General features: G+C 41.4%; 4 protein-coding genes across 4 annotated transcripts; 2 read left to right on the forward strand and 2 right to left on the reverse strand.

Annotated features, from left to right (window-relative positions):
* Positions 1–6240: 6240 nt before the first annotated feature.
* rexo4 (REX4 homolog, 3'-5' exonuclease) lies at positions 6241–9117 on the reverse strand. The gene is made up of 8 exons (XM_079292995.1): positions 8622–9117; positions 8177–8514; positions 7943–8089; positions 7507–7700; positions 7333–7421; positions 7169–7243; positions 6979–7053; positions 6241–6791 (listed from the first exon to the last, which is right to left on the reverse strand). The coding sequence occupies exons 1-8, from the start codon at positions 8844–8846 to the stop codon at positions 6639–6641; spliced, it is 1296 nt and encodes a 431-aa protein (XP_079149121.1). The 5' UTR covers positions 8847–9117; the 3' UTR covers positions 6241–6638.
* Positions 9118–9274: 157 nt separating this feature from the next.
* pigp (phosphatidylinositol glycan anchor biosynthesis, class P) lies at positions 9275–11191 on the forward strand. The gene is made up of 5 exons (XM_079293009.1): positions 9275–9439; positions 9703–9787; positions 10097–10169; positions 10318–10436; positions 10708–11191. The coding sequence occupies exons 2-5, from the start codon at positions 9706–9708 to the stop codon at positions 10839–10841; spliced, it is 408 nt and encodes a 135-aa protein (XP_079149135.1). The 5' UTR covers positions 9275–9439; positions 9703–9705; the 3' UTR covers positions 10842–11191.
* Positions 11192–11850: 659 nt separating this feature from the next.
* Positions 11851–13505, forward strand: LOC306794794 (putative nuclease HARBI1). Its single transcript, XM_079293000.1, has 2 exons — positions 11851–12632; positions 12771–13505. The coding sequence occupies exons 1-2, from the start codon at positions 11951–11953 to the stop codon at positions 13199–13201; spliced, it is 1113 nt and encodes a 370-aa protein (XP_079149126.1). The 5' UTR covers positions 11851–11950; the 3' UTR covers positions 13202–13505.
* Positions 13506–13639: 134 nt separating this feature from the next.
* On the reverse strand, positions 13640–24612 carry LOC306795505 (receptor-type tyrosine-protein phosphatase H-like). The gene is made up of 18 exons (XM_079294038.1): positions 24494–24612; positions 23437–23536; positions 19565–19654; positions 19107–19364; positions 18677–18934; positions 17705–17962; positions 17302–17532; positions 16868–17131; positions 16564–16657; positions 16415–16465; positions 16110–16191; positions 15870–15960; positions 15663–15739; positions 15304–15438; positions 14934–15056; positions 14567–14727; positions 14283–14418; positions 13640–13884 (listed from the first exon to the last, which is right to left on the reverse strand). Exons 1-18 carry the CDS (start codon positions 24560–24562, stop codon positions 13750–13752), a joined length of 2613 nt encoding a protein of 870 aa, XP_079150164.1. The 5' UTR covers positions 24563–24612; the 3' UTR covers positions 13640–13749.
* Between the last annotated feature and the right edge of the window lie 2683 nt (positions 24613–27295).

Consider the following 27295-nt stretch of genomic DNA (forward strand, 5'->3'; position numbering starts at 1 on the left):
CAAGGCTAAAGAGCAATCAAAACGTAGTTTTCTTTGTTAGATCGCTCTTTCTTATGATTTCAGAGAGTATCCAGTTTTTTTTTTGCAGGCATTCAGTTGTTTCTTTTCTCCCGCGATTATAATAAAATCACAACATGATTGCGCGCGTCTGTTGCTGGAAATCTGGTTTTGACACCGTTATTGCCGACTGTTATTCGGCTGTAGCTTATGGTCATGCTGGTGATGGAAAAGGGATGAGTCTTTCGGATGAAATGAAGCAGAAGTCCCCCTGAATACTGGCTTCTTCTTTGTTTTGCTATTTCCCCCGATTTCAGAGCCCCCTCTCCCACCTCTTTGTTATTGCCAAAAAACAACAACTGCCAGCGTTTGTTACAGTGTCTCTACGCGTGCAGGCGCAGGGTGTAGCTACCATTCAGCTCTTCCTCTCTCTCTCTCTCTCCCCCTTGCAAATGTTTCAATGGAGATGCAGCCTGTAGACACCTCTCTCTGGTCCTTTGGAGGAGCGTCACCTTCTGCACTCTTTTTTTTTTCCCCCTCAGACGATACATGTGGGCGGATTAGAGAACAAGACAGAGGAGTGGGAGGACCCCGGTGAATACAGAGGCTAATTTATCATATGGCTGATGAACTTCATAAAGACATGTGCTATAAAAAAAGAATACACACACCAGGGCTATACCAGGGAAGACTGTGCTGTTGTTGTTTTTAATCAACTGTTCATGTGGTTGCCCCCCCCCCCCCCCCCTTCTTTCTTCCCCACTTAGGCAGCCCACACATGCTCACTCTGCTGGACGGACGCACCATTTTGTCTCCAGGTTCCCAGCCTTGACTTTGCCTGACATCAGCAGTCATGTGGTACAGCAGAGGAGCAGGTGGGTTATATGATGGTGAGTGTGGAGTAAAAAGTCCAATAATACCAATGATAATAACAAGACGAAGAAGAGGAAGAGACACTGTTCTGATGAAGTTGCCTTTGCTCCGAAGGCACTCTTTGCTCTCAACAAACATTAAGGAATTTGTTGTATCTTTAAAAAAAACGTCACGATTTCAATGACATTCCTGAAAGGAAATACTGCAGAAACAATACCAGATTATATGAGACGATGATGAATATAAAATCAATGTTTCTGTCTGAGCCATGGTGGAAGTACATGGTCAGCAATGTTGCTGATGCACTCATCGACAGGAAACTCAGGGTGAAGAGCAACACAGCCTCATAAAAAATACAGCAGTTGTAAAAAGGCAAAAGGTGATTGCTTATAGGTGCCTGTAGCGTTTTCCTTTGACCGCGAAATGTTCTTCTAAGACCAAAGTGCGGACAGAACAGTGATGAGTAAAGAAGAAAGGAGAGTACGTCACTTTTAAACTAAGAATTTAAGGATGCAAAAGGGCTGCTTGTAAACAAGTCGTACCCTTTTTATTGTTCTGAAGTTGAGGCGAATAGAAGCAACATTCAGATCGATCTACAGAGTTTTCAAACCACCTAACTTGCATGTGTTGACACTGGAGGAAAACCAAGTGAACAAACTCCACCAAGATAGAGGTCAGGCTTCTAACTGCTGCGAGGTTACAGTGCTAAACACAGAGCCACTGCCAGAGCCACTGTTATTACTCATAAAGCACTTTATTTCCTGAGTGAACCATATCTTTCAATAATTCTGACACATAAACATTGGTAATTGTGTCAGCTGGGAGAGTGTGTGTTGGTAGACCATACAAAGTTAAAAAGGAGCTGAATGTTGAAAATTGAAAGAATTCTTAATATGTGCACAAACACAATAAAATGCACCAGCTTGAAGAATGAAGTTAAAGTGCAACATTGGAATATTCAAATGCAACACTTTCTGCGTCAAACCGAGAGTGAGTTCACCCTCAGAGACCAAAACAAATGCAGAAGGAAATCGCCTCCAGAAAGTAGCTGACAGTGTTTCTCCATCAGCCATGCATGAATACTGAATGTTCAACTTTGTTCGTCCTCAGAGTGAGCATTGCACATCCGCAGTTAGTCACTCGGCGGCGGCATGGCGCAGCTCATGCATAAGGAAGTAGTGAGCAGCAGCCCTGAGAAGACTTTGTGTGGTCAAGAGAATATTCCCAAGCACTGACAGAGAGAAGTGAGAGGATGTCCTCAGCATGGGTTCACCATCATTTCCTGCAAATGTGATCATTGTCATTGTATGGGTATAGAACATTGTACAACACACAGCAACACTAATAATACTGCTGTTCATCTGCTATGTGGGGACTGTACTGTACTGTTCAGTGGAAGCTACAGTTGCACAGCGATACAAAATAGATTTTGATACAAGATGCACAAATCAGAGTTTGCAGAGCCGCTGATTATCTGCTGCACGTTTCAAACCCACAACAAACGTGAAGGTTGATTCAAACTACTTTTGAGACAATGTGCAGTAGGGTGGAAGACTGTACGCGGCATCTTATTGAATTATGAATCAAGTGCAATGCTAGCAACAGCAGTAATGCCTCCAAAGTCATCACGAGACTTGTTAAATGCAGTCCTGTAACAATGTGTTCAGCACTGCAGTCCAGACAGCTATTCTGTGAAGAGACGCTACAAACCAGAGCCGTGCGCTTGCAGCTTCATTACGTTGTGCACTGTTGAGCAGTATTAATGACCTGATTCATTTTAAAATTAAAAGACATAATCACTCGAAAATGACACCAAAACCTGACTGAGACCATCGTTGTATGAGTACATCCTACTGTGTATAACAGACAAATGAATTAAATATGTTTTTTTTAGGGGTGGTCTGCAGTTTTGGCAAACAACTTCACAATTCACAATTGACATGTTCTGTTCTTTTCGCCCGTGAGCCATCACAAGGAGCCATACAGGCAGCAAGAGGTTACATGGAGCAATGGATGAACGATTGTTGTAACACTGGCTGGCTTCCAATTTCTGAGAAATAAAATCATGTTTTTTGAAGTTCTCTTGAGTAATGCTTCATTTTTTCTGAAGGTCTTAATCTGTGTGTGTTTGATTACTGTGTGCTGTATCCAGATTTCACGGAAGTAGCTGCTTGGGAGGTGTAACTGAACGATGTTTTGATCGTGGAGAACAGCCTTTCATATTACACTCAGTTGTCAGATTATTATGTACACCTATAGGTGAAACTAATGTCGTCTAATACAGACATCCTGCAATAAAACCTCACTGCATGGAAGGTTTAATACTTTTGTTGACAGGTTTTTATTGAACTTCATGGCCATTTTGAAGAGAGTTGTTTGTGGCGGGGAAATTGTTTACAATTTTTAAGTTCACACAATTTGTAAAGAAACAAAGCTGCTCAACACGTGAACTTTTTTTCACCATTTTAAACTTGCATGTTAAAAGAAGCAGAACTCGCCACCGAACAAATGTATCGAATGTCTGACTTGCTGTCGTCTCAGCCTGATGGTCGTGAGAACTGACAAACGAATCGTTTCTCACAACAGGAACAGCAGCACCTGCCAAGGCCTTGGCGTCTTGGTTCCATCCGAAAAGGAAGAACGCCAAAGATCTGATCGAAAGCTATTTCTTGGAAATACTTGTTGAGGGTTGCATAACTATTCATGCTCTTGTTGTTATGTCCAAACTTTAATGTGAGGACATAATACATGTCCAATAGATTTGGTGAGATTCTTTTTTTTTTTCAGTGTTGTAAATCTGAGCTGTTTCCAATGCGGCATGAAGCAAAACTTCAAGTTAAAAAGAATGAAACTTTTATAAACTATCTTCAGAAATACATTTCCATAAAATCTATCAAATGTACTCTGCATCTTCCTCTGACTTTAAGAGTTTAACCACTAGGGGGAGACATGTCGTAGTTCAACAGGGGAAATCCAGTGAGGAGTCACTTCTGCTATTCTGTTGCACCACAATCATAACACACCTTTATACAAATACTTCAAAACAAGTATTTTATCAGCAGATGAGTCGATTTCCATATCTGAATTTACTCAGAGGTTTGCCGCTTCACAGCGTCAGGCCGAGTTTACATCCTGCAGACCAAGGAAGTCATCTTCACTTCAGCAATGTGGAGCACACTCTGCACCAGCCTCTGGGCAGCAAATCACTCTGACATACTGTTGGCACATAGGGAACCGAAATCCCTCATGTGAAATCAGCTACGACACCATGACTGCAACAGAAAATCCCAAATTGACACATAGAAATTCCGGCAAGGATGGGTTCATTTCTGTCATTGAGAAACCGGTATCACTGGTGAGGGGTTTTATGAGCAATAATTGCAATATAGCTACATAGAAAGAATATCTCTCATTTTATTCATACTTTTTAAAACATGTAAGGCAACCAGGAATCACATCACTGCAAACCAAGTCATGAGAGAACAAAGATCTAAACTAAACATATTTATAACACTGGAACCATTATGCAGAAGTAACGGATGTCGTGCTAGTGGACAAATGATTGAGTTCTCATGAGCAACAGGAGATGAAATTGGATGATGTGAACATCTGCCTCTGGCTGCTGGAGATGATATGCTGGGAAACGATGTCTTTCAATTCTTGGAATGACCAGTCTGAGAGGCCACCTGTTAACAACACATTTTCACGGAAATGTTCCCAAACCTCTCCGTTTCAGTCGCGGCTGCTCTGATCCAGATGCGATCTGTCCTCTTGCATACTGGTTTTGAAATCATCTTCCCATGAGATTCTTGTTCTTGGCAAACTTTGGTTTCCTTGTACTCTTCATGGCAGAGTCTTTGTTGTTATGACTGGCTTTAATCTCTGCTTCCCACTGTTTTCTCACCATCGTGTAGAGCCTCATGGTGGCCTGTGCATCTTGGACCTGGTGGACAGTTGAAGAAGAGCGAGGGAGTTCAGTCCAAGATGCTGTGTTTTACATTTGTACAGGTATTCTTTGTAAGTTTGTGTTTCCTAAATCAACTGTTAATAATGTGAGAGAATAGCACATTATTACGGATTTGAAAACAAGTGGTAAGTGACAATTGTGTCTGATGTGTTGATGATTACGGATGAATGTTCACCCTGTTGGACCTTAACGTTGAGTATCTCTCTACGGAGGACTCTCAGAGCGGGTCGGCACAATCTGCAAATTCTCTCCTGCAATGAGGCAAACATGGAAGTTACGGTAGAGCAGTTCATGAAGACTATTTCCATTCAAGGCATTTGCCACTTCACATTTGTATTCATTAGTAACATTGGGATCCACAAAGAAATGCAAATATAATTATTATGAAGAAGAAAATGATCATTCGGCAGCTTTTTGGGAGTGTAAAACAGCTGTTTGTAAGCAGATTCTAATTTGCTTACAATTTCTGAGAAATAAAATCATGTTTATTTGAAGTTCTCTTGAGCAATGCTTCATTTTTCGGAAGGTCATAATCTGTGTGTGTTTGATGAATGTGTGCTGTATCCAGATATCACAGAAATAGTTGCTTGGCAGGTGTAACATTCTGAACAGCAGCATACTGTTCAGAATCTATCCAGAATTAATCTCTGTACCAAAAGTTGAACCTCAACAGTATTTTGCAGTCGTTAATGAATGAGTGATTAATCCCCAGAGAGCATCGGAAGCTGATTCTTACCAGGTTTTACATCTTTTGATCGTGGAGAACAGCCTTTCATATTACACTCAGTTGTCAGATTATTATGTACACCTATAGGTGAAACTAATGTCGTCTAATACAGACATCCTGCAATAAAACCTCACTGCATGGACGGTTTAATACTTTTGTTGAAAGTGTTTGACAGATGAATTTCCACCACATTGACCATAAAAACAGATGTACTTTATTAAAAGGATCCGACAGAAAGCTATTTCTTGGAATACTTGCTGAGGGTTGCATAACTATTCACGCTCACGTTATTATGTCCAAACTTTAATGTTCGGACATAATAAAGGTCCAAGAGATTTTTATTCTATTCATATTAGATCATAAAAGGTAAAAACAGTCTCATGAAACATCTGTCTTACGCATTGTGGCGCAGTTTATAAAAAAAATAAAAAAAATCATTGACAGTATAGTTCTGTGGAGACCGAAGCTAGAATACATATAGATGGCATGTACTTCTACAAATGCTGCGTGGCTCATGAGAACTCCTCTGGAGGTTATTTGTGAGGACTGTCTTTTGAAGTTTGCTTCTTCGAGAGATCAGTTTAAGGCCAGACTGGACCCAGATGGGTTCATTTCTGTCATTGAGGAAACCGGTATCACTGGTGAGGGGTTTTATGAGCAATAATTGCAATATAGCTACATAGAAAGAATATCTCTCATTTTATTCATACTTCTTAAAACATGTAAGGCAACCAGGAATCACATCACTGCAAACCAAGTCATGAGAGAACAAAGATCTAAACTAAACATTTATAACACTGGAACCATTATGCAGACGTAACGGATGTCGTGCTAGTGGACAAATGATTGAGCTCTCATGAGCAACAGGAGATGAAATTGGATGATGTGAACATCTGCCTCTGACTGCTGGAGATGATATGCTGGGAAACGATGTCTTTCAATTCTTGGAATGACCAGTCTGAGAGGCCACCTGTTAACAACACATTTTCACGGAAATGTTCCCAAACCTCTCCGTTTCAGTCGCGGCTGCTCTGATCCAGATGCGATCTGTCCTCTTGCATACTGGTTTTGAAATCATCTTCCCATGAGATTCTTGTTCTTGGCAAACTTTGGTTTCCTTGTACTCTTCACGGCAGAGTCTTTGTTATTATGACTGGCTTTAATCTCTGCTTCCCACTGTTTTCTCACCATCGTGTACAGCCTCATGGTGGCCTGTGCATCTTGGACCTGGTGGACAGTTGAAGAAGAGCGAGGGAGTTCAGTCCAAGATGCTGTGTTTTACATTTGTACAGGTATTCTTTGTAAGTTTGTGTTTCCTAAATCAACTGTTAATAATGTGAGAGAATAGCACATTATTACGGATTTGAAAAATAAGTGGTAAGTGACAATTGTGTCTGAAGTGTTGATGACTTACGGATGAATGTTCACCCTGTTGGACCTTAACGTTGAGTATCTCTCGACAGAGGACTCTCAGAGCAGGTCGGCCACTCTAAAAAGAAAAGAAAAGAATCGCATAAAATACAACACTGATTCTAAGCACTGGGCGAGGGACTCTCTATGGTCCACGTACACATGGTATGTCGACTTTAGAGTAGTACACGTACCTTAGCAGCCCTCTTAAAAGGTTTGTACTTCTGTGTGTCCCGGATTTTCTTTTTTGGATGATCCAAAAGTAAAATCTGGAACCGGAATTTAAGATTGGTATACGAGTGCTTATATATATTTAGAAACATTTTTAATTCCCTCTCAGATATTACATCCAGTCTACCTTTAGGTCATTGTGTAGGGCATGTCCAATCACGATTCTGCCTTGCAGGATATCAGCAACCTCCTTCTGCACAATCTGCAAATTCTCTCCTGCAATGAGGCAAACATGGAAGTTACGGTATAGCAGTTCATGAAGACTATTTTCAAGCAATAAATTATAACCGACTTGACTCACCGTCTTTAATGTCATCTGGTCGGATTCCACTGACAGCTGTCCTGTAGTCTGTTACCTTTTCTGTGGGTTTCACATATTTGTCATAGATGCATTTCCCAAAGTGGTTCACGAGGGACACGCGAGCCAAGATGCTGTCCTCTCCGTGAGGACCGACTCCCACCATCTCGCAATCAATGGCCACGGCTTTGGTGAGGCTAAGTGAGTGGGCATTGCCAGAAAGGGAAACACACAAAAATAAGGGAATATATACGGAAAAGTCAAACTCGTCTTCTACATATGTGCACAGACAACAATGCAACAAGACCGGTGCCAACGCTGCATTCACGTTTTTCGGAGGATTTGTCGGCTTGTGACCTAACTGTCGTAAGTAAGACATGAACCCTTTTGAAGCACATCTGCGGGGCTACACAAATACACCGACTTCGCCTTCACTCACCCTGCAAAGGCTCCCTGCTTGACCAGGGCACTCTCTGTGTCCTGGTTCTTCCGAATGCCCTGCTTCCTCCTCATGATCTCTGCTGCCTCTGCTCCCACTGTTGCCTCAATGTCGTCAGGGTCCACATCATCAAACCACATGTCCTCTCTGCAATAGCACACAGAACAATATGAAGTTAGCAGCCACAATTCTTTTGGACACGAGTATCAGCAGAAGTGAGTTCTGTGCACTTACTCTGTGGGTTTCTTCTCTTCCACCACACGCTTTTGTTTCTTGGCTGCTTGCTCGCTGTTTAACTTTCCGGTGTCTTTTTTCCTTTTTAGAGCAGCAGACTGTTCTGTCTCTTTTACAGCTGGAACCTTCGAGTTCACCTGAGAGTCCTTGGGGGCAACACGTTTAGGAACAGGTTTGTGTTTCACTTTTGTCCCAGCATCTGTCTCCTTGGGACAGACATTATTCTTGGAAATATTTTTAGTGGAATTTTTTTTTTTAGCCCCTTGTTTTGGAAGAGCACCATTCTGAGGTTGTGGTGTCACAGGCTGCTTCTTCTCCGGTTGACTGGCCTTTAGCATCTGTGGAAGGTTTTGCAAAAGTTTTGAACAATCTTAAAGGAAAGTGACACAATCTGATGCAAAGATAAGACATGTAAACATTGTAACAAGCTATTATAATGACAAACCTCCTGTAATATCTTCCAGTTAGCAGAGAATTGCAGGCCATCTTTTGGAGGTATTGGCTGCTGAGCTTTAGCTTTATCTTGGTTCTTGGGTGGTGGCTTTATCTTCATGAACTTCTCTGTCATCCACCGTTTCCTATTCTTTTTCGATGTGTATTTTTTCTCTGACGATGTGGCTGGTTGTGTCTTAGCAGGCGACTCTTTTGTCTTAGACTTCACCTTCGACATTATGGCCGCTTTCGGTGAAATATTGCGTGTTATTTGGTTAAAGTAAGTAAAGTATCTAAGACGTCCTCAGCCACGCTGGACCGTAGAGCTCCGTCACTTGGTCACAGGGTAACGTAAAAACAAAAGTAGCGGTCAACACTGTCTCACCAAGATGTTTCCGAGGAGCACGTTTAACGTGTAGTCGCACCGACGCAGAGGTGTTGTTCGAATACTTCTCTGAACTGTTGAGAGAATTGCTCGGTAGCTAACTGAAGCTGCACCAAAGCCATGCTGAAATGTATATTTCCCAAATGTGCAGCAGCGAAATGTGTCCGGCAGAAACAGGAAATTGTAATTGAAATAACTAAACAATCCAACGGTGCGATTTTCAAATACAATATTCACTTAAATTTATATGACATGTTAATCTATATGTTGATTCGTTAAAAATATATATTTTTCTGTTTATTTGTTTTTATTCGAGAAAGCGGAACATTTCGTGCCACGTTTTGTGCCAATCGTTTCACATCGGACCGACAAATATATAGGACCAAACACAGGCAAGCTAGTTGATCGACGATATATGGCAGATTAGAGTAAAGAAGCCACCCGGGGTTTGTTTTTTAATTATTTTTTTTGACATGTCCTTCTCTCACAGTTCTGATAAATACTCCACACATATGTTGAGGGCATCTTGTATCAAAAGCTCAGTTTAGGTGTGTTGATCTGGTGACGTTAGCTTTGTTTCGCTACTAACGTTAGCTGTTATATGAACTAACGTTAAATTGATTCAACTTTAGGTCTGACGCTTTATATATGCCATGAATTGTGACACTTCTACAATGTTCTACCGTTCTGTCTTTCGTTTTGGTTTCAGATAATGGTGGTAAGCTCTCCTTCTCCTCTGCCTGAGAGAGCCATTTATGGGTTTGTCCTTTACCTCGGCTCACAGTTTGGCTTCTGTAAGTAATTGTCATGTCCCTTTTCATACATTAAAATGTTAAACATGTCTAATTAATGTTGAAAATCCATCAGAGACATTCAGGGAAGTGAAGTGTGTGTGTGTGTGTGTGTGTGTGTGTGTGTGTGTGTGTGTGTGTGTGTGTGTGTGTGTGTGTGTGTGTGTGTGTGTGTGTGTGTGTGTGGTACCTGCAGATAAAGCCCAATCATCTATTCCTCAATGTCAAACAGTGGGATTAGGAATCCAAACAAAAAAAACCAGTCAACCACGTCTGCAATGTGACGTCTACTTTCCTTTCTTCTCTCTGTAGTTCTGTATTGCCTGTGGGCATTTATACCAGAGGAGTGGCTTCATTCCATCGGGCTCACCTACTGGCCTCAAAAGTAAGTAGAAAATCATGTTGGTTATTAGTTATCCAATAACCAGTCCCCTCTCTTGACTGTTAAATTAAACAGTGTGCCTCAGGAAATACATGTACCACATTAGAAGTTGTATGACCCGTTGACTGAAACATTTTACTTCCTCGTGTAGATATTGGGCCCTCGCTGTACCGATCTATCTTCTGGTTGCAATAGTGATCACTGCGGTGTTGCTGTTCGGAGTGAACATGAACAACACGGCTCCACTCAACTCCCTGGACAACTTCACAGGTGAACACATTGCCTTAGGCTAACTGCGACCTACTGGATAGGTGACAATCGAGCGGCGACGTTTGTTTTAGTCCATTAACTTCCTATTGTAGTTAATGGACTCAGGACCTGCAGCTTGTCTCGTAAAGGGGCGGGGCAGTGGTGAAACCCACATGACCTAGATAGAAGAAACTGACCCTGACACAAGAAAACACTCAAGTGTTAAAAATGTTCTTATAGAGTTTGGAACTCCCTGATCCTAACGTCATTTATTGTTTTCTTTTTGTCACAGATGTGTACGCTCAAGGCCAGAAGACAACAGACTCCCACAAGGGCGGAATACCCAGACTGAAAGATGTTTCCATCAGTGAAGTCAACAAAATGTTTTATTTGTCCCCACGTCATAACAAACAGGAAGTCATTTAGCCAGAGGAAGAATCGAGGTAAAGCTGCACGGGATTATCCTCTGTTTATAAAAGAAGGCTTCTGCTTTTATTTATTTATCCAGGAACAATGCAACATGGGAAAGTATGTACTGAAAGAATTGACTTTTTCTAATCCTTTATGCACAAAATGTGTGTTAATAACAGAGATATGCTGAATGTGATGTAACACAATATAACTAACTATTATCAAAGTAACTTTGATAATAGTTAGTAAAGTAAGGAACTTGTACGAACAAGGTGATTTTATTTAATAAATGACATACTTTTTATACACGTGTCTTGTGCAATACTACACTTATATGACGATATCATATGAAATAAATGAGCTGTTGCATTTTGGATTTCATGGTGAAGTTTCTAACGTTACTGTCATGGATGGATAACTGAGCGGGCCTATCGGTCACAGGCCCAGGGGGCCAAAGTGTAAGGGGCCCCCTTTCACTTGGGAAATGTTGACCGAAGAGACACGTACTGACCTCAAAGAGATGCAGAATGACCGGACCGATACAAACGAGACATGCATACATAATCTCAGAGACATACATCGACCACAAAAGCAGCACAAAGGCTGTGGGTCTTGCTCCGAGGTAGGAGAGTCTACAATTCAGGCCACAGGTATAAAAGTTAAAATATAATATTTATTATGGTGTGTTACCTACAATTCCTCTCTTTTACTTGTAGTTCCCCACAGATAATGTATTTTGTAGAGATACTAAACACATTTCAATTTATGAGCATTTGTTTCGCTTTAGTACAGGGTTTCTACTTCCACACTGATACCTGAGAGGGGAAATCACACTTTTCTGGGTAAAAAAACAGGAAGTCATGGAACATAGTTTCCCCAAAGTATGTTCCACTGAAATGACTGAAGTACTTGCTCCATCGGGATTGTATTCCCTTCATTATTAATGTACCGATAGCTGCATTCCTGTCCACTGGGTGGCGATAAAGGGCAGCTTTTCGGACTATCTAAAAGAAGAAGACCGTGCTTCCATGTTGCTTGATGCTATACGTCGTTTGTCTGTCATGCAGTAATAGTCGTTGCACCTTCAGCCAGAGTCGCACGTGTTCCACTGCACAAGTAAACAAATGGCCTTCGCACTGCCGGTGTGGCTCGCGGTCCAGGACGAGCTGCTCGGACACGACGAGTGCTGTGCGGCTCCGAGCCGTTTCGACGATTTCGACGACGACGCTTTGTTTCAGATGTTCCACCTCACCAGACCCTGCATCGCCTTCATCACGGACGCCGTCCGCATCCGCATGAAGAACGTCGCGTTGAAGAAACCCGCGCTGTCGGTGGACGCGGCGGTGATGGTGGCGCTGAACTATTACGCGCACGGCGTTACCTCCGCGGAAGTCCTGCAGAGAGTCGGACCGAACCAGGCGGGCAGCCTCGCGGTCATCGGCACAGTCTCCGAAGTCATCGCGGGTATGGCCGATCAGTTCATCTCTTTCCCGCTACTCCGGGAAGCCAAAACCAATGTCGCCTCCAAGATTCGGAAAGTCTGCGGCATCCCCTACGCGCTGGGCGTCTTGGCTCCAGCTCACTTCAAGATAAGAGCTTCTCCGTACGAGAAGGAGACGTTCAGGTCTTTCGTCAACACCTTGGGTTACACGTCGGTGGTGAGCCAGTTCATATGCGACTCCGACGGCAACATACTGAGTGTGGAAAAGTGCTGTGTGGGCAGCACGTTTGAGCAGGAAATGTGGGACTCGTCGTTCAAAGGAAAAGAAATTGAGGAGGAACTGCATGGACCATATTGGGTCATTGGTAAGATGTAAAACAAAAGCATAACGTTGAAATGTTGATTTTCATTGATTCATTGTTTTCCTATCGATTAAGCTGTGAAACGCACCGGTACCCCGTCTACTTATCATGAATTGCATTCTCTCCTGAATTTCTTTAAAGGTGGAAAAGGCTATCACTTGAGCAAGCACGTCTTGACTCCTGTGTCAGACCCCGCAAATGACGGCGAGACCCGCTTCAACGAGGCCCACGCCAAGATCCACAACGTCATGCGGACAATGCTCGGCTCCATGAAGAGGCGTTTCAGGTGTCTGATGCAACTTGGTTTTGCACAAGAATGCTCTTTGGACAAAAAGGCCAACATTATCAAGGCGTGCAGTGTCCTGCACAACATCGCTAAGAAGTTCTCCGTCCCTCCCCCGCCTGTAGCCGGTAAAATTGAGCCCCTGCATCCAGGCAAGCAGTATTCAGTGCCGGCCGCGATCAACCCCGAGGCCCTACAAGCCAGACAGGAACTCATCCGTTGTCACTTCTCTATTGCCTCCACTCGAAAGGACCCACCAAGTAAAGGCATCATGGGGGAGGATGCGTGAGCAGAGCGGGTGTGTTGCCTGCTGCTCTAGGTTGCAAAGGATCATCAACATATATCCAGTACAAACATTGGACCCAAAACCCAGCTGATGGCGCAAGATTTATACTCGGTGTTTTGCTTCTGTGTCAGTTTAACACTAATATGAAAATGTGACCTACTGGATGTTTCTTCTAGTTTGCAGAAAAAAATGCATTCAGTTATTTCTGTTCATGAAAAATATTGTATTTCTTGTACAAATGGAAAAACATACTTTTCTACCCACACTTCACCCTTCTTAATTATAATAAATGTAATTTAAACACTTTTCATTCACCTGGAGTTTTGTTTCCTCACGTCATCATAATAAGAATACACATTTTGTAGATGAGAGGAACACAAATTTACAAGTTAAATAAAATCCAAACAGTACTATTCATGTACAGTAAATATATAAGACTTAAACGTTTGCATATTTACAGTTAATAACAAACATATAGCATGGAGACTTTAGAATTAGTTTTTCATTAAGTGCATAAACGACTGACTTCTGAACTGACGATCTTGTTTAGTTTAGGCTTTTGTGAGCTCTCGCAGTGCGGTGGCATTGGCGTAGATCATGTCTACATTCTCGTATATGTTCTCTTCAGTCTTCTCATCTGGCTGCAGACGGTCCATCATGCATTGGTGCAGGAAAACGTACTGAGACTGAAAATAAGAAAACCAAATGTGCCGGTCATTCGAAAATCAGAAGTTTGAGTGCGAAGGGTTCATGTTCACATCGTATTCTGGCCGACACTTCCTTGTAAATGTTAACAAGCCTCAGTTTCCTGATAATGTGGGTTTGTTTAGACCCACAATTCACGTGACACAGTTTAAATGGGACAACAGAAAAGACAATCTCAGAACCATGTTTTTGGGGGATGGATATGAACTACATGGAAATCTAAGCAAAGCTTACGATACATACATAATGCTATATACAGTAGTTTCAGTGCTATTACTGTATCACCAGCTGTAAGGTCAAGAGAGTCTCAACCGTGAACATGTACCCAAGTAAGGAAGTGGTAGTTCAGCCTGAAGTAACTTCATATGAGCGGTTTTACCTCCGTCTGCACCATGTGTGGTCGGCTCAGTCTCATCTTGTGCACAAAGCCGCTGATTCCCACTGCACTCTCGTTCTCGAGCTGCTGAAGGAGCACATCCAGAGCAATGATGGTGCCTGTCCTCCCCACTCCAGCACTAAGAGAGAGACACGCAGCAATTAGGTAGGTCATTAGGTAGTCCTGATGGTCTTGAAGTACATTTTTAACTACATGTGGAAATCACTCACTTCCGACTTTAAAACATTTTCTCCCCCCTGAGCTTGCAACAAGCACTCATTCTGTACCTGCAGTGAACTACGGTTGGTGCTCTCGCTCCTTCTCTCTCTACGTGCTGTCTCACCAGTTCTCTGAACTGGATCAGGACTTCTGTGCCCTGTGGGACTCCATGGTCAGGCCAGGCAGTGAAGTGAAAATGTCTCACTGTGCGCTCTTCTGAGGTATTCCCCTGTGAAGGTGATCAAATCGAGGAACTCAAATACTCGAAGTCTTGAACCAACAAAGTCATCGTTGAAGAAGCATTTATCCGACATTTTTACTTGTGCTCTGACACAATCGCACTTTTCATTCTCTTTGTCGTGCGTTGTGACTTGGAACTACATTAAAACTCAACCTATTCAGTTTCACCATAAACATTTTAGAGATGTTCCGTACATGTTTCACCCTAAATTCCCTCAATGTCCAGTTGGGCTCCTCCTGCTCAGATCTGATGGTGACCAACAGCGCTCCGAAAGAGCAAGGCTTTGTGTCTGCAGGCCAGTACCGCTCACACTTAGTCTAGGAACAAGAAACACCATAATTGGGTTATTGAAGCTGTTTTGATGTGGTTGTAGTCGTGAGTAGTAGTAGGCAATAAAAGTCAGTTCTTTATGGGAACTTAAAAACCTACAAAAAGCAACTGTGTGCACTGTCACCATTTGACTACACGACAGCCATAAGAGCAAACAGTGGAGTCAATGATTGAAGTTTGCACTTCCCCTCAAATCTGCCCGTGTAACATTCTCAAAACGTCCTGAAGACTCACCCGTCCTCCCTCGGTGCAGTTGGTCACCATGACAATGCCGTTCACTCTTTGTTCCCAGATCATTCTCCAAAAGTCATTGACCGTGGACGGCAGAGGACCCTGGGTGGCGATGTACTCTCTGTCGCTTTTGTAGCCCTAAGAAGCAATCGTCAAAGTTAACATGAAAAACGGGTCTCGCTTGTTAAAGTCAGTATGACAGAAGAGACCATTTTGTGCTCATGAAATCACACAGTCAGCATCTTTTGCCAGACTTCAAATGAATGTGCAGATGTTTTAGCAACTGTGGCAACTTCATTACAGATCATGATTGTTTCAAGCTTATCAAATCTGCCCTTTGACAGTTGTCAAGTAATACCTACTGGTATGTAACAGGCATTGATGTAGTCGGAAGATTCATTGGGATTGGACGTAGTTAGCTTCACCCGACACCAGTCATCTAGGGTGACAAAACAGACGACGGTTCAACGGCAATGCACCACAACAAAGCAGGCAATGCTGAGAATGAATCAGTGGATCTGGACTATTTCACGAGTCGCGACTGCTCGTGATATTGTGGTCCAGCTTACATGGCAGGACATTGTTGAAACGGTTCCTCGCTTTGTTCTGGGGTAGAAGAGATGCATCTTGCGTTTGCTCCGTGCCAACAGGAATGAGGCTCTGCGTGGCAGTTAGGTGAGACGGCGTGCGATTGAACGGAAAAGCAAGTGAAACAGTTCCCCAACTATACACGCACACTGTTGTGGTCATATACAAAAAAATAGGAAGACATAGAAGAGAAACAAAATGTGAAACGCTTTTGTATGCACCTCGTATTCCTGGCTGAAACCTCTATTCGCATCCACACCTAATTGGTAGAAGTGGTCTGGAAACTTTGCCACAGAAATAGGTCTGAAAAAAAAACGACAACAAAAGTAGAAGCCATGGCACGTTGCAATGGAAAATATAAAAATATTACAGAATAAAGATTGAGGTTCATCTTAAATACAGTGTATTTTCATGTGGTCAACCTTCTAATTTTCTGTCTTTATACAACATCTAATTTCCCTTTTCACCACATTGTAGACTGACAGGGGTGTTAGCATTATACAGAAATGGTGAAACGTATACTTACTTGCACTTTTTATTGGGTTGTCTGGAACCACCAATGAATGTTATTTTTCTGCTGTGGTAAAAAAAAAAGCAGAGATGTTCCCTGATTGAGTCTTGATTCACTACATTTCAGGGAAATAATATAACTATGGTTACTGAGGCAGCACTAACCTGATAATATTTGGTCTTTTAAAAAAAATGAAGAAAGCCAAACAGAGCAGGAGACAAAAAATCACAACAGCAAATACCGCCCCTGCAATGACTCCTACGGGGGGGTAGAATCTGGATTAAATGCTTTCAAACATATATAGACAGTCAATGCAGTAGACACCAAAACCAAACAACAAGCACGTCATAGAACTGATTCCAAACAGAACAATAATGAAGTAAAAGTGAGAATACATTGTGAAAAGGTTAGTTCAGGAAACACACTGAAATGGTACTTCTATAGAGTAATATCGTCACTTTGACTCACCCCTTGGATCAGTGAGACATGAAAAAACAAATGGTTCGCGACTCCTTTCGGGCCCGGACAGTAAAGCCAAAGACACCTCATATGTTTTCGCAGGTTGGAATCCAGATAATCGGAGATGCCGCTGGTCATTTCCAAGCACTTTGCGAGTTTCTCCAGATACGTTCACCTCCACTGCAGTCCACACACCCTCGGGTTTATTCCAGACGATAGAGACAGAATAGCCAGCGGCCCAGTACTCGCAGTCAGCGCTTAAATACGCAGGAACTAAGTGAAACAAGTGGAAATACGCCTTTATAATGCAATCACAAACCAGTGTGTCCATTGGCAAACAACACCAGTTCATGCAGTTGCTTTTATGTCCATCGGAAAGCAATAGTACAACAGAACACATGATTAGCCGAACAGTTGATGTGGTCAGACATATTTGTACTTACTGATTGTCAAGTTGTGGCTACACTGTAGCCAGTTTTCAGAATTTGTTTCATACACAAGAGACACCTCATAGGTGGCGCCAGGGTAAAGGCCAGCAAATGACACATCGCCTCCTCCAGGACTGACATGAGTTTGCGTTTTATTGGTGGCTGTTGCATTGGAGAACACGCCTTCAATCGTTCCTCGGATTGATGAGTTAGTAACACGCCAGGGTCCTTTGGCACAGTCTATGGCTGAAATGAATGAGAAAATAAAAGCCTCCATTTGGTAAAGCTATAGCACATAATTCAACAAATAAATAATACTTTGCAGAACACAGACTGTTCTGGATGTTACTATTCATATTGAAAATGATCCATTGAGAACAGTTTTTGAGAGTTTGCCAGAGAGAAAGCGTGTATATACTTGTTAACGTGGTGCCTTCATAAGCAGTGCTATTAAGTCCAGAGAACCCTGTGATCAGGCTGAATGGATACTCTGTTCCAGGCTGGAGAGACGTGATCGTATGGGACACAACATCCATGTCTCCCTTTGGGTGAATTCGTGGTATTTCCCCATTAATTTGGAGAAAGTAGTCCCAGTCTTTATTCACTCTCGGCCACGTCAGGGTTATGTTGGTCACAGAGCGTTCAGTCGTGTTGACCGAAATCACCCTTAATGGAACTGAAAACACACACACACACACACACACATATCAATGTAAAAACATTTTGAATGCAGAAATGAACTTCGAATAAACACTTTTTAAGAGATTTAGAAATGCAGTGTGAATTTCAAAACATTCACTCCGACCTGAGGATGAGGTGTGAATAATAGCCGACATGAACCACATTCAATCCATATATTAATCAGTTTCCGGCATTTCTGCATTTTACTCATGTTTTTTTGAAATGTTTTACTGTTTTTATTGTTTCAATGAATGTTCTTAATTGTTTTTAAAATCTCCTTTTATTTTGCCTTATGTTTTGATGCTTTTAATGGTTTCATGTGAAGCACTTTAAATGACCTTGTTGTTGAAATAAACTTGCCTTGCCTTACATATGATGAGGTACATTAGAGAGATGCAGGCCCAGGTCACTACAGTATACTGGCTGTTGTTCCATTCAACTGTAGTTCTGTTTTTTCACTTTTTTACTGCAGTGTTATATTGGTCTGATTTTAATCATCTGTTGCAAACTCGTGTGTGCGTTATGAAAAGGTAGTATTGTGTAATGTCAATGAGCATTCGTTCCTCTAAATCCTATGTCTGTTGGACATTTAAATTGCGATGGGTGGGACAACGGGTTAAAGTTGTTTAAAGGGTACAGTTAAATACAGCAATTTGCATGTCATAAGCAGAATACCAGGCTTCGAGTGTTTCGTCCAAAGGTCACCTACCAGTCACAGCATTAAATGAGAATCCAGTGCTGTTGACGTTCTCAAAGCGAGTGATGAGAGTGAAATGATATTTTGTCCCAGCATTAAGTGAATAGACCTCATATGTGACTGATGCGTGTTGATGAGGTATGCTGATGGCGTCTTCTCTGTTATCATATTGTAGAAGGTACGATGAGATGTTGTTCACCGTCTTCCACTTCAGAGTTACACCGCTCTCGTTTTGTGTCAACGGAATCACATTGTTCACATTCCCAGGAGCTGAAAAGACAAACAGTTGACCGTTTCCACAACAAAGCAAATGATTAGTTGGATTCAACTCCATTATTTTATCAGGAAAAGTCAGAAACGTTACTCAATTTATGAATAATAGGAAACTTTAGATGAGCTAAAAGCCTTGTTGTTAGCCTTTGTTGGGAGATAGACATCTTACCAGTGGGTGCATCGTGTTTTGCTCCGCTGCTTCTGACTTTTTCAAACACAGTGAAGAGAGTGAAGCTGTATTTAGTCCCACTGGTGAGCTCTAAGATTGTGTGTGTCACCGGTTCCTGTCCCTCTGATGCAGTTACATTAATCTCTCCTCCGCTGAACAGAAGTTGATAGTCGAGGATGTCTTTCACTTTGTTCCACTGCAGAGTGATACTGGTCTCATTTTGTGCAATTGATTTGAAACCTTCTGCATTAAGAGGAGCTAGGATGTAGAAAGAAATGGAGAAGATACTGTTACAAAATTTGATTTGCATTAAATTGCATTATTTCTTTCAGCCGCAGCCAAAAAATATTAAGTGAGCAACACCCTGCTGCTACTGAGAAACTTTAAACGATATCGTATCTTTACAGAGCTGGAGCTTGTTTTTTGTTACATGGCTTTATGAGAGGAAATTCACTTACCAGTAAATGCAGTGGTGTTCACTCCGCTGCTTTTGATATTTTCAAACACAGTGAAGAGAGTGAAGTCATATTGAGTCATATTTGTGAGGTCTGTAATTGTGTGTTTCACCGGTTCCTGTCCCTCTGATGCAGCTACATTAATCTCTCCTCCTCTGAACAGAAGTTGATAGTCGAGGATGTCTTTCACTTTGTTCCACTGCAGAGTGATACTGGTCTCATTTTGTGCAAATGATTTGAAACCTTCTGCATTAGGAGGAGCTAGGATGTAGAAAGACATGGAGAAGATACTGTTACAAAATCTGAGTTTAAAGACGGACGGACGGACGGACGGACGGACGGACGGACGGACGGACGGACGGACGGACGGACGGACGGACGGACGGACGGACGGACGGACGGACGGACGGACGGACGGACGGACGGACGGACGGACGGACAGACAGATAGATAGATAGATAGATAGATAGATAGATAGATAGATAGATAGATAGATAGATAGACAGACAGACAGACAGACAGACAGACAGACAGACAGACAGACAGACAGACAGACAGACAGACAGACAGACAGACAGATAGATAGATAGATAGATAGATAGATAGATAGATAGATAGATAGATAGATAGATAGATAGATAGATAGATAGATAGATAGATAGATAGATAGATAGATAGATAGATAGATAGATAGATAGATAGATAGATAGATAGATAGATAGATAGATAGATAGATAGATAGATAGATAGATAGATAGATAGATAGATAGATAGATACTTTATTCAAGGGGAAATTTGTTATGAGAGGAAATTCACTTACCAGTAAATGCAGTGACGCTCACTCCGCTGCTTTTGATATTTTCAAACACAGTGAAGAGAGTGAAGTCATATTGAGTCATATTTGTGAGGCCTGTAATTGTGTGTTTCACCGGTTCCTGTCCCACTGATGCAGCTACATTAATCTCTCCTCCATTGAACAGAAGTTGATAGTCGAGGATGTCTTTCACTTTGTTCCACTGCAGAGTGATACTGGTCTCATTTTGTGCAATTGATTTGAAGCCTTCTGCATTAGGAGGAGCTAGGATGTAGAAAGACATGGAGAAGATACTGTTACAAAATCTGAGTTTAAAGATGGATGGACGGACAGACAGACAGACAGACAGACAGACAGACAGACAGACAGACAGACAGACAGACAGACAGACAGACAGACAGACAGACAGACAGACAGACAGACAGACAGACAGACAGACAGACAGACAGACAGACAGACAGACAGACAGACAGATAGATAGATAGATAGATAGATAGATAGATAGATACTTTATTCAAGGGGAAATTTGTTATGAGAGGAAATTCACTTACCAGTAAATGCAGTGGTGTTCACTCCGCTGCTTTTGATATTTTCAAACACAGTGAAGAGAGTGAAGTCATATTGAGTCATATTTGTGAGGTCTGTAATTGTGTGTTTCACCGGTTCCTGTCCCTCTGATGCAGCTACATTAATCTCTCCTCCTCTGAACAGAAGTTGATAGTCGAGGATGTCTTTCACTTTGTTCCACTGCAGAGTGATACTGGTCTCATTTTGTTCAAATGATTTGAAACCTTCTGCATTAGGAGGAGCTAGGATGTAGAAAGACATGGAGAAGATACTGTTACAAAATCTGAGTTTAAAGACGGACGGACGGACGGACGGACGGACAGACAGACAGACAGACAGACAGACAGACAGACAGACAGACAGACAGACAGACAGACAGAGAGATAGACAGACAGACAGACAGACAGACAGACAGACAGACAGACAGACAGACAGAGAGATAGATAGATAGATAGATAGATAGATAGATAGATAGATAGATAGATAGATAGATAGATAGATAGATAGATAGATAGATAGATAGATAGATAGATAGATAGATAGATAGATAGATAGATAGATAGATAGATAGATAGATAGATAGATAGATAGATAGATAGATAGATAGATAGATAGATAGATAGATAGATAGATAGATAGATAGATAGATAGATAGATAGATAGATAGATAGATAGATAGATAGATAGATAGATAGATAGATAGATAGATAGATAGATAGATAGATAGATAGATACTTTATTCAAGGGGAAATTTGTTATGAGAGGAAATTCACTTACCAGTAAATGCAGTGACGCTCACTCCGCTGCTTTTGATATTTTCAAACACAGTGAAGAGAGTGAAGTCATATTGAGTCATATTTGTGAGGCCTGTAATTGTGTGTTTCACCGGTTCCTGTCCCTCTGATGCAGCTACATTAATCTCTCCTCCATTTAACAGAAGTTGATAGTCGAGGATGTCTTTCACTTTGTTCCACTGCAGAGTGATACTGGTCTCATTTTGTGCAATTGATTTGAAGCCTTCTGCATTAGGAGGAGCTAGGATGTAGAAAGACATGGAGAAGATACTGTTACAAAATCTGAGTTTAAAGATGGATGGACGGACGGACAGACAGACAGACAGACAGACAGACAGACAGACAGACAGACAGACAGACAGACAGACAGACAGACAGACAGACAGACAGACAGACAGACAGACAGACAGACAGACAGACAGACAGATAGATAGATAGATAGATAGATAGATAGATAGATAGATAGATAGATAGATAGATAGATACTTTATTCAAGGGGAAATTTGTTATGAGAGGAAATTCACTTACCAGTAAATGCAGTGGTGTTCACTCCGCTGCTTTTGATATTTTCCAACACAGTGAAGAGAGTGAAGTCATATTGAGTCATATTTGTGAGGCCTGTAATTGTGTGTTTCACCGGTTCCTGTCCAGCTGATGCAGTTACATTAATCTCTCCTCCTCTGAACAGAAGTTGATAGTCGAGGATGTCTTTCACTAAGTTCCACTGCAGAGTGATACTGGTCTCATTTTGTGCAAATGATTTGAAGCCTTCTGCATTAGGAGGAGCTAGGATGTAGAAAGACATGGAGAAGATACTGTTACAAAATCTGAGTTGAAACAAATGACACGATAACCCTGATAAAATGTTGTGCATGCAGAGGAAACAAGCTGTTATTTGAGAGATTTTTGAGCCACGTGTCCAGCGGCATTATCAGTCCTAAGCAGACGATTGAAGTCCCGTTTTGCGGCTTTAAAGGACGGCGATGAACACAAAACGCAGAACTTTCCTTTTCTCATCAATGCTTATTGTGTTCTGCACAACTATTGTGAAGTTCACAAAGAAACTGTAAACGAACAAAAGCATAAATGCTCTCCACTACGACAGGGACTTCCAGCTACGCGGCAGAGAGACAACGAAACCGGGGACATGAGTGAGAGACATGTGTTCACCAAATATATCTAGCACAACCTTATATTAGTCATATTTCATTTAACGATGCAACCAATCTACTTCCTGTTTGCACTGGCACCCGCATGCCCAGTGTGTGTCAATAGTCAAAGTATGTGATCGTCATTTGCAGGCGTGTTAGTATGGACAGAAATCCTTTCTAAAACGATGTAGAAACGCCCGAATGGACGTCGATTTTTTCATTTTAAAACTCTCTTTCAAAAATCTACAGCAGGTGATTAAAACCGCCCAGAACATCATTGACGTCAATCTAGAGAGCATCAGTGATGTTGGGGAGAAGAGGATCCTGTGAAGAGCTAAAGGGATATTAAAAGACAAAACACACCCCAGCCACAACCTGTACAGAAGTATCAGCTGCCGGACCACCAGACTTCAAATCAGCTTCTTTCCTCTGGCTGTGAGACTCACTCATCCTCCACCACATATCATATTGATATATATATATATATTTTTTTTATTGCTTGTTTTCTTTCCTGTGTCACCAAGATAAAGGACAGTGGCTCAAACTTACGTGGCTTTGTTGTTGGAAGAGTTGTCAACGCTGTTGTTGTCATGTGCTCTGCTGTTGTTGGCGTTGGGACTGATGTTGTTGCGTTTGAGTCAGTGACAACCTAAAAACAGAACAGGAATTGTACAGAGAGAATGAATTAACCCCAAAAAAATGTGATTTCATATTGTACAAAATTGTCACAAGTGTTCATCTGACGATGGACTCTTAGTTGAGATGAAATCGAATGCAATATTATGTTGTGTATTATATTGTATCCAGCATACTGTTAACAGCATTGTGACAAGGTACAAAACATACATTACTTACAAACAACTTGAGACAAATATGTGATATCGCTGTGCAGGAAACTTGAGAAAACATCTGAGATCTTCAAGTGCAAATTATGGCCCGGAAATTGTTGTATGATTTTGTACTTTGACCTCTGAATCTTAACAAATGCAACAACACCTGAGATACTGTCTACCACTGAAAGAGTTCACAAAAGATTGATTTGTACACAACTATTGGCTTCTTTTTCAAATAATACTAAATCCTGTTCATTAAATATGCGTATATTTGTGCACAGTAGTTCCATATAATATCGTCCATGTGGTACATTCTCTACGACATTATAACTTTCAAAATTGCATGATCCTAATATATACAGACAGACAGTGTTATAAAACAGTATCCAGCTACATCGCCTTGTCTAAAATATATACGATAGATACCAAATGTTGGCGGCACGGCTCCCTTTATGATTTACATTACGTTATTTCCTCATTCATGCTTTTGTTTCTCTGAGGAAGTCAGTGAGAATAGATTGCTGCAGCCGAGAAAGAATGAATTCATCTTTCACCATCGGAAACAAAATCCAGCTTTCGTATGTTGTGCAAGTCTTTTTGTTTTCTGTACATGCTGATATTTGAGTTTAAGACAATGTAAGTCCACCGTCTAAACTTTGTTATGATTCATATTGTGCATTGAACCATCACTGTGGTTCTGACGCTTTTCTTCTGAATAGGTAGAGTGTCTGATCACTATCAGAGCGGAAAGGTAAAAAAAAAACCACACTTACCCAAAGTAGACTCAGGAAGACACACAGCACAAAGCGGTCTGAGGTGGTTTTGAAAGACAAAGGCTCCATCGTTATTCGGGTTTATTAAGCTACACACATTCTATGAACTTGTAAAATCCCTTTGCGGTCCCGCGATGAACTTGAAGTTTCTGTTTTCAGTTCTGCCACAAGTGTGTTGACAGAAACAACAACACTTGAGGTTGGCAAAGAAATTCTCCGTGCCTGGGCTGACGCGGTCCAATATTAACTTTATTCCGGTGGTGTTGACTTTTAATTCTTAACCATGTCCTCCTTCTGCAACCTCTGATCCCCTCTCGTATTGCCAAGTGACTAAGTAAATAACTGCTTCTCCTTTTTGGCCTTGTAAGACCACAGAGACCTTTGCCCCGCCTGTTACTTCCTTATTAACGGTCATAATGTGCTACTTGTCAAAGGTAAGTCAATCAAGTAAATGTGCCCCTATTTTACATGTTTATCAGTTGTAATTGCTTTACAGCTGCTGTATGTTTGTCATTACCCGGTTCATGTTTGTGACTGCCTGTGTATCTTTATGATGTGCAAATAAACTATGACGAAGTTTTTTATGAACCCAGGCAAAGCTTTCAAATGCTGCTCAATATAAATGAAATTTGTATTGTTTTCAAACGATTTTAAATTGTTATTGAATGATGTTGCAGTTAAAATCACTGTCTAGTCTCTTCAGTTGGGCTGGTTTCACAGAAGAGCAGATGTGTTTGAAGTTTCTTTGCACTGTCTCGGAGAGCAGTGATATTTATAGCTTCCTTGTGGTTGACATCTATACGGAACTGCGAACAGAAAACATCACCAACACCCTTTTAACGGAACATGAAGTGATGACAGTGTTTATGGCCTCGTATTATGGTGAAGTGCTCAATAAATGTGCAGGTATGTCAAAGAAAACATTGTCCAATGGGGAAACATGAGGAGGATGTAATCGTTATTATAGTACATGATCGCACTCTTTCATGCAATAACTACAACGAGGTTCTGTGTTAGATAGTGAGCACAACTACTGCAATTGGAAAGAACATTTGTCAGTTGGTTTCTTGAAATATTTTGGTGTAACTTGAATTTTTCTGAATGTATAAAAAAAACTTTGCAACACAACGAATTGTGCAAATTAAGAGAAAAAGATCAAAGCACAATTTTCCGGGGATTTTTAATGGGTCTATTCATTCTTGGAGAGAAAAGCCTACAACCATAATGCGATACAAAATCACGAAATTCAATAGTTATTTGAAGTACCATTGGTTCTCCAGTCTATCAAAAGTCTTGCTCTGACTCAGGCTGACAGTATATGTGGTATACTCTGCACTATGTGCATCTGTATACCACAAGATACATTCTTTTACATTTACTGTATTATCCTAGCATTTCTATAAGCACCGCATTAAATCTGTTGCCCTTTATTAAATCCGCCATTTTCACGTGGACTGATGCTGAGAAGCTCATCCATTCATTTTTTAATCAAAAGTGTTTCGATTTGCTCCTATTTGGTCCAAGTTAACATATTCTTGTCAGATTGCAGCATGTAGAGATTGCGTGCAACTGTGTCACACAAGAGGAACATGGGACATGTCTCCTCTTATCAACCCACACATACAAGGAATTTGACACGGCGGGTGATGCATAAAACAATCACCACAGTGCAAAAAATAGAAACATATTAAAATGTACAATAAAATATAAAATAAAGTGCACAAACAAACAGATAACAGTACTATAAACACACATAAACGGATCTATACTTAAACATATAGAAACTCTGTCATAATCCATTTCCTCTACATGGACAAAATAAATCATCACATTTACATTCATTCAATCTCGCACGTTCAAAAACGGTTTGCTCCTGCTTACTGCGCAACACCTGTATCCAGTGACCCTCCTGATTATATTCACCTGTGGCTTAATTTATAGCCGCACTACGCCCCCAGGTGGTGGGAAGATGTACAAAACAATAACAACAACAAAATGGCTCTTACACCACCCATTCCAGGACATCCACGTGCTTACCATTCACTGTAGGACGTGCTTTAACCCCTGCTCACATACATACACTGTCTTTTGATATAATAATAATGGGTGGATGTTGATGTGCTTACAATTCCCACTCTCATATCTTCCTTTTAGTCTTGACTGATCATCGTGCATCCTTTTTGTTTTTCTTTGTGTAACATTATTAAAACAATCATCTGACAAAACACTGGGTTGTTTCATTTCGGTTGTGTTTGGCATGCAGTCTTTGGATTGACACCAGCTGGCTCTCACTTTGTCTGAGATATGACATTCGTCCTCAACACGGGGTGGCAGTAGAGATGCATAAATAGCAGTGGTGCATAGTAACGAAGTAGAAATACTTCGTTGCTGTACTTAAGTCGTTTTTTTTGGATATCTGTACTTTACTTTACTACTTATATTTCTGTTGACTTTTACTTCACTACATTTTGCAAAGAAAACTGATACTTTTACTCCGATACATTTCCCCTGAAACCTTCGTTACTCGCTACAAAATCAAATCTATCTTTAGAAACAAAATGAGAGCAGCGTCGGGGACTGTGGTGGAACACAGACTGCAAGCAAGCAGGTTTGGTGAATCAGTGGTCCTAGCTTGCAAGTTAAATCATTGGTTAATCACGTTAATGCGCAATTGCAAACAAGTGCTCGCAAAGCCGCGGTGTTTTGATGCCCAGTGATGCCCAGGATGCTACATGCTATAAGCTAGCGGGCGACTACATGAGCAGAATTCCACTCAGGACGGGTGGGATGAGGAGAGGTGGA

The sequence above is a fragment of the Melanostigma gelatinosum genome (assembly GCF_949748355.1).
Source record: "Melanostigma gelatinosum genome assembly, chromosome: 21".
NCBI lineage: Eukaryota > Metazoa > Chordata > Actinopteri > Perciformes > Zoarcidae > Melanostigma > Melanostigma gelatinosum.